Genomic DNA, 8,243 nt, shown 5'->3' with positions numbered 1-8,243 from the left:
GAAAGAGAGAAAGGCAGACAGACAGAAGGGGAGGAGGAAAAAACTCCTGCACACCGAGCCCTGAGATAGGATGAAAATAAAAGTCTTTCCCATAAAAGTCAGCAGCTCCAGTTGAATTTATCCAGAAATTGTGATGAAATCTGCTGTGGGAGATGGGAAAAGAAGAAGTGGATTATTTCTGGGGAGGCTTTGGTGAGTCAGTGAGCTGAGCACGGCTGACACCTGTCAAGGGTTTTGGGGCTATAATAGGGGAGCATTCAGGAAGAAAGGGTGTCTGCTAACGAACACAGGAGGATACATATGGTGCACAGTACATGTGTGTATGTACATCTGTACGAGTACATCTACTTGTCTGTGTGATTGAATATGTAATACTTCTGAGAGCAGTAGAAAACATTTCCATGTTTCTTCCTCTCATAAGCGACTGCCTGCACTGCTATGGGAACATCCTGCACAGTGCCCTGCAGCCCCCTTTCTCTCGGCACGGGTTGATGGTTTGCTGCAGATGAACAAGGCCTCAGTGGCTGACCTCTCTCAGCCCTCTTTGCACAGCTGCTGAGCCCCTTGTCATGGCTGCTTGCCATACATTCTCAATAGCTAGGGCAAGCACTTCATTGTTTTTGGCCCTTGTGACACAGTGAGGCTCCAGCACACCTCCCAGGGAGTTGTTTATATCACACAGGCCCATATGGACAATCTGCTTTTCCCCCACTATTTTGGTGAATGAGCCAAGAGACCCAGAAATGAGAGTGAGGTCTGGAAGTTTCCATGAGATGGGTTGGGGGTTAGGGGTGAAATGCTAAACCATATCTAATTGAATAGGTTTGTGCTGAGAAAATGCATCATTAAGTCACCACACAGCATCATGAGGACTTATCAGTCTAGATGTACAACTATTCAAAATGTTCTAATTATGGGCTATGTTTGCCTCGGCTGACAAAGGAAAGACAGAGTAGCTGCGGGACTTGGTTGATGCTAAGCTTTCCTGTGAGAATCTTGCTCTGTCCTGACAAGAATGATTCACTTCCTGAAGGACTGGTGCTGTGCCAGACTGCTTTTTCAAGGACAAACAGCACACTAACCCACTTTTTTAAATGACTGAGAGCTCAACCCTGAGATTCTAGGTGCTTTTATAAGAGTTGTTTATGTTTTGTAAGGCTTTGGAAGCACTATTCAGATTATATTAGACAGTGGATCATTGTGGAGGTCAAAGACAAAATACAGATAACTACAGATAACAAACACAAATTAAAATACATTAACTATGCTAATATACTGTACATGCTCAGTTTTCCTCCCTATCTTTTAATAAACATACAATGACTCCATAAAGTATTACGAGTGTCTGCTCTTCGTCATGACAGTGGCTCCACATATGGAATCATAACTTGTCAGCGCTTTTGTATCTCTTTATTGCAGAATGACTTTAAACAACACAATGCAAGTGCTAAAAAAATACCACTATCAGGCCATTAAAAAGAGGCCAGTGCTTTCTTACAAGGTGTTAGAAGTAACATACAGTATATATACAGAAGTGTGTCATCTACTTCACTCATTTTGTATGCTGCTCACACTACTACCAGTCGAGGAGGGACAAGAATAAAGGAGGACAAGGAGGATGTCATTTCTTATTTGTCCCTTCTTTCGTCCTTGTGACTCAGTCTTGGTTTTCTGCCTGCTTCTCAGGCACTTGGTGCCTTTGGGTGGTATTTATAGGCCAATAGAGGGGAGGAGAAGGAGAAGGAAAGCTCATGGTGCTTCGTTCACAATTACATGGAAATTCCCAGCACGGTTACGCATTCTGTGTGCACTTAATCAGTTTCAGTCCCGCGGGAAAGTTGGAGTGTGACCGAGCAGATTATCATCTACCGCTTCCTCAGCAGACTGGACCATCCCGGCGGTCATTCTCCTTGCTGTGGCAGAAAAGGTACGATGTTGCACCAGTGTGCATTCTGGATCTGTGAACTCCATCAATAAGAAGTGGAACACAGATTACGTGACTGCTAGAGCTGCCAAGGACAGAAGCGCAGGCAAGCTGTCCCTATCTACATGTGACCAAACACACACACACACACACACACACACACACACACACACACACGCGCAAAACCGATTACTTTTGTGTGGATGCAGAAAGATTTGGGGGGAAAACACCCTGAATGATTCCGTTCCATCTTAGTCAGAAATTGGATACTCTAAACCTCATTATAGGTGTTATAATACACCATCTCCTGCATGTTTGACTTGTGTTGCAACTTCATTGTCCTTCAGTAGTATGGAGCATAGCATTTGACTTAAATCATAATAAATGGTTTCTAATGCAGGTGTATCTGTTTTTAACAGTTGAAATCTTTTGAAATGTGGTAGATCAGACCACAACCATTGATAATGTTAGTAAATATAATTTAAATTAAATATTCTTGCCCTTATGTGGCCTTAAGACTCACTATTAGGCTGTAGTATGTATGACTTGCTGGGATAAACACTTTTTTTTGCCCGAGGTACTACATCCTCTCCCAGCCACCTCAGCACCTTCCGCGACAGGGTGTCTGAGCCTAAGCAGGGCTGGGGTGTGCCTTGGGGTTGCTGAGTTCCATGCACTGTCAATTTCCTACAGAAAAATCCCCTCATTCCCACAGGCACCGGCTTGAGTCATGGCTTAAAAATTTTTAACTTTTGTTTGGCTGAATTACACCATGGCTCCACAAAACACCAAGGCTGAAAAGTGCTGTCTGAAGCATGGTCATTACCAGCAAAGCGCTGAACCCCTCAAGGGAGGGAGTGCGGTGGATGGAGCTATGTGATGGGTGGGGGGAGAGAGCAGAGCTGAGACGGACTCCAAATCTCTTTACTGCAACAGCATGATATCCTCCTCCCTTATCTGTCTGTGTGTCCACTGCTCTCAACACATGACTCATGTTCATGTCTTAAAAACACTTGTTGGAGTCATTTGAGTCCCGAGGAGAGCCTGATATCAACACACAGTACGAGATCAGTTTAAATTTGGATAAAGAGGGATTTCAAAGGACACCCACAAACATTTAGCAGCATAAATATTTTTGGATATTGCTGCGCAGTCCAATCACTGTAAGAGCTCTTATTTAGACAGTGAGGAAAAAGCCCGAGCAGGTTTTGACTGTACATTAATCTGGAAGAAATCCTCTGGTTACAGTCTAGGAAGTAGACTTACAGTGTCTAATCAGAGGTCTTTGGAAATAACTACTTCATATTTTATTGTTATTTGTAGAAGGGCCATATCCTCCTGCAATCTCATGTACACAATAACTATGCTGGATAGAGTTAGTGTAGTTGATAACAAGTTGCACCACATTCTCTTGCCCCTGATAACAGAAGTGCTATCGTCTTTATAGATACATAACACCAGAGAGGATTTTTTTTTGTTTGATTCTTTGGTCAACTTCAGACTTTTAGTGCTGGTGTGTGGCAGGCATGATTACTGACAAAGTTTTATCACACACACAAAGACAGCTAAAAGCCCCAAGATTTTTCTGGGTTCTCCCAGTACTGGCATGCCAAGAGAAACACTGAGGAGAGTTCAAGAACTTGGAATGCATTTCTGTGCTGGCTAATGGCTAACAAATTTGTTAGTGCACTAGGGAGAGGGAAGGAAAGCAGATGGAGCTGTCATTAAGAACAATGACCAGCAGCTGTCTGCCCTGTTCACCCAACACAGGCTGGGGCTATGTCTTGGAATCCACGTGAATGGTTTCCAGGGATGTGCAGTGCTGTATAGTGCCAGGAGCAGTGTTTTCATATTTTTGACTGAGAATTGCCTGTTTGTATGTTAAAAACTTCTGTATGAGGATGCAAAAGGTTAAAGCAGAATCTGATTTGGTTAGAGGTTAAGGATTTGAACTAGAGGCGAGCTTAATTTAAGACAAGGCGTTAGAGAATGAATGTTGTCATTGGAAGTGTGTTTGTGTAGCTACAGTGTGTTGTGAGTAAAATGGTAGATGAATAGATGCAGGAAGGAAGAAAGTGAGAGCAATCATATTTCATGTGCCGTATTCTTAGAAATACTGTGTACAAATACAAACGTAGCCACTGAAGTGCTAGTTTTTAGGTACTTGCTGCGCTGTTATCCTAAAGTACTAATGTTGGGCAGATGCAGGTCAACTGTGAATATGTTAAATTTGAATAACACATATACACCATATATATGTGATGAGAAGACAGCAGGCCTGTTCTTTCACTTTGCAATGGGAATGTCTCTCCTGATATCTGAGTGAGATTTCATGCTCATCTGCCTCCAGGCCAATCCGCCTTGCTGTCACTCTCTGCTTACTTTATTTCTCTTTTTCTCTCAGCTTACTGGGCTGTCAGCCCAGCCAAAGTCACATTAAGAGATAAGAGTGGGTGGAGAAGGGAGACCAAATACCAAATGCATTAGTGCTATTAATCAACATTAACAAATGTGAGGGAGAGAGCACAATTTTGGGAAAACACACGCAGGGATAGGCACATTTATCAAGGTGACACATTAAAACACGCATTTACCAAAAAATACCATAATGTTTCATCTGGTTTGTTGCCAAAGGCAGAAAACGAAGTACAACAGCAGATGTCAACATTTGTTGGATGGCCGGGAGTTGTACATTGGAGAAAACAAGCGAGCGGAGGCTGCTTAATTATAGAAAATGATCCAAACTTTTTTCTCATATTTACTAAAATCTGTGACTTGTATTTTTTCTCCAAAGGTTTTTCTTTCTTGGATATAAAAAAAAAAAATTAAAGAAATCTAACAGGCCTACATAGATGGTAAACTGAACTAAAAGCATTATGCTATGTAGAGTATATAGCTATGGCTGATAGCTGTATACCTCTGTACTGTATATCTATACAGTATATAGCTATCAGCCATATACCCATGCACTGTATAGATATACAGTACAGAGGTATGTGTTCTAAAATGCTCATCACTGTAATCAATGTGATGAATCTGTAAAATTACAGTTTGAAGCTTTATGTTTTCATGGTATGACACACAGAAGGGTACAAAGAGGGTGAGACTGCCTTACCTTTATTAGGATATAATATCCTACTGCAAACACTACAGTGAGTTTATAGAAGTATCTGTTTAGCATGTATCATACCATGACTGAGTAGGCCAAGATGAATGATAAACTATGAAAAACATCTTTATATTCTACTGAAGACAAAAAACACTGGCCCTGTTTCTGTGTGGCTAATATGAGAAGACTGAACCTGACCTACAGGACTGGACATTATCATCCAGTGAATGAATTTCATGACGTGTGACTCTGTGTCGTCAGTCTAGAGCTAAATCATAATCTGATCATGAGGTCAGTCATGAGGTCCATCCAATGGTCAAGTGTTTCATGAATATTCTAAGAGTCACACCCTTAAAAACACTTGAGTTTATAACCTGACAACTTTTCCTAATTACAACAATCCTGTCTGGTCTGTTCACAAGGACAGAACTGCTAGGAATGTCATATTTGTGTTGTAAACAAATCTGGATTTTGTCTTTTTTTCTGACTGCACCTGCACCTTTTTAGGCCATTTGACCGATTTGAGCACATTTAAAAAATGAGCCTGTCATATCACTTGACATTTTGTAATATCTGACTTGTACAGTCTTCACAACTGAAGCAGTCTAGGCATTGTGATGTATTTGCATAAGTATGGCCATGGTGATTCTTTTTATGAAGGTTTATCCATGATGACCTTGTTGTGTGAGCACTGAACAATGCCCGCCCTTTTGAAGATGCACTTCACAAAGATCAAGTGTGTGGCGCTGGCTGTCTGATGCATAGCCTGGGTTTGTCTTCAGTGGTCAGGACGCAAGACAAGGAGGAAGGGGCTGGTCAAAGGAGGGTTCGATTACAGTAGTGGAGTGATGATAAATGGCCCAGAAGTGTTAATAGTTTCAGTGGATAACTAAACAAAAATGGGAAAGTAATTTAACTACTTCCCGCGACCCCGCTTAGGACTGAGCGGTATAGAAGATGAATGGATGAATTTAACTACTTGAATCACTATGTAAATATGAACGAAGCAAACTACATGTATTGTAATTCACTGTTGCCCAACACTGCAGGTGACTAGACACTTCACATGAAGGATTTAAGGAAAGGACATCTGTTGTCTCTAAAAACATGTTTCCTCAATTCCTCACATTTTCTCCTTGCACTTTTTTCTCGTATGTTACGTGAGCGGGACTAAGATGCAAGTGAGGGAAGCATGGATGTACATAAGGAACCTGAGATGAAACTAACATAAAGTACCCACAAGGAATGAAAACAAACAAGTGTGATTGTAGAAAAATATAGTTACGACAGAAAAATGGATGGATATGTCTTTCAAAATGAGTAATTTTGTATTCATTATTAGCAAACTCTCTTTGAAACCAGTGGCACTAATATCAAGGCCCAGTGTAAGAGTGAAATGGGGGCCAACAGTCATCAAAAAAGACAAATATGCTTTTCCCATCAGAGTCTTTATAACCTCTCTGAATGAATGATACAGGAGGTATTCATCTCTCCATTACGACTAGTCGGAAAGCAGAAGCTGCTCCGCAAATCAGATGTCAGGTAAAAGTGAAAACAGGATGTCAACACAAGGCCTGTTAGTGGTTTTCATGTTTAATAATTCATCTGAAAGCTTAAAAGGAGTCATAGTTTGTGGGAAATCAAATTCTATCCCTTTAGTTTTTTTAAATTATTATTTTTAGTTAACAATAAGGTGTTCAGGTCTTTAATATGAGACACCAGAACCACCAGATGACCTTAGTGTTTGTGCTTTTTCAGTTCATGAATAGCAAAACAGGCTATCCTCTTCTATCATCTTCCAGAAAGCTCTATTAAGGAAAACAAGTTTTAACGAGTGTCAAAGTAATGCTTGTTTTAATGCCCATTTAGGTACACACGCTCCAACCTTGGTGTCCATATTGTGATCCTTGAGGTCCATAAGGGCCTGTGGGGCTGCTTTGGGAATAGGGACCCATCCCGGGATATAACGGGCCCCCATGTGAAGGGTGTGGGGACATAGGAGTCCCAGACTGTGGAGAGGCAAACTGGGAGCCAGTGTGGTTCCTCTGCATGGTGGACATGAACCCTGAAACACACAAATACATATAAAAATCTGTGTCAGCTCTTGGCTTATAAAATGAGACTAATTTAATTGTGAAGGTACCTTCTCAGTAAAATCAAATGTAGACTAGGGGATAGAGCAAGGGTAAGTGTGATCATACTCTGGCTCAGCAAATCAACATATCTCTTTATGAGACCCTTCCTTTTCATGCAAGCCATATGTTTTACCTTGGCAATGGCTCCTGTTACTCGTAGATTTTTGTCAATGAGAAACAGAGCATGGACCGGGTATTAGATAAAACATACACAAAAAGGACAGGCTGATGTGGAAAAAGAACCCTGAGTACAAATAAACAAACAGAAGGAACATGTATCGAACTTTATCAGTAGCAAAGGCACAGGCCAAGTGTTTGTCTGACCTGAAACACATACTGTATGTGCTGTAGCTGCAAATCCGAGTCTATGTGAGTTTGCGTGTATATGTGAAACCGTATGATTCATTCTCTACTGAATAAGCTGGTGATTAGACTAAAGCTACCATGGTATTCTAAGCTGTTTTGTCAATAGATATGTCAAAGCCTCTCAGGCCTAAACTAGCTTCCACCATTCAAACTGACATTTGGAGCAATCCTCGGCTGGGCTCTGCTCTTTCAAGTTGCCTCGTTCGTTTTTAAAACCCTCAGAAATGTCTCCCAATCCACCATGGAGAAAGGTTGCTGGACAACCATTGAATGAAAAAGAGAGGGTGTGTGTGTGTGTATGTGTGTGTGTGGGGGGACTCAGTACTGCAGATTAGGTGTAAATGGATTGGGGCCACTCGACTGTAAATTTTGATAGCTATCTGCTGTGTTGTATGACCATGCACAGACCATCTCTTTAGTGACTTTGGGGTTTAGGGAAACAACAGAGCTGGAAAGTGCAAGTTGACACTTGTATAATTCCTTGTTTCTGCTAAAAGACTAAAAGAAAATGTCAGGGTAGAGGTATGACATAAAAATTTAAAATGCAATGTGTGTGTACTCTCATATGCTTGTGTGCACATACATGCATGTCCATATTTGTGATTCTGAGTGTGTGGGGGGAAGATATCAGAAAGAGAGCAATAAATGCTTTATATGAGTGTGTGTTTGTGTGTATGGGAAAAAAACAGAGGCCAAGACAGAAAGAGCA

General features: G+C 41.3%; 1 protein-coding gene across 1 annotated transcript in view; it reads right to left on the bottom strand.

Moving 5' to 3' along the window:
• Nucleotides 1-8,243, bottom strand: part of LOC109968355 (AT-rich interactive domain-containing protein 1B-like) — a 197,378-nt gene that overhangs the window by 27,592 nt on the left and 161,543 nt on the right. The window contains exon 8 of the mRNA XM_020614568.1: nucleotides 6,919-7,098. Within this exon, the coding sequence (XP_020470224.1) occupies nucleotides 6,919-7,098 (180 nt within the window). The remainder of the gene's footprint in view (nucleotides 1-6,918; nucleotides 7,099-8,243) is intronic.

Source organism: Monopterus albus, unplaced genomic scaffold (genome assembly GCF_001952655.1).
Source record: "Monopterus albus unplaced genomic scaffold, M_albus_1.0 scaffold147.1, whole genome shotgun sequence".
NCBI lineage: Eukaryota > Metazoa > Chordata > Actinopteri > Synbranchiformes > Synbranchidae > Monopterus > Monopterus albus.
Note: the sequence above shows the minus strand (reverse complement) of the source record. Positions and strands in the feature narration are given on the sequence as shown.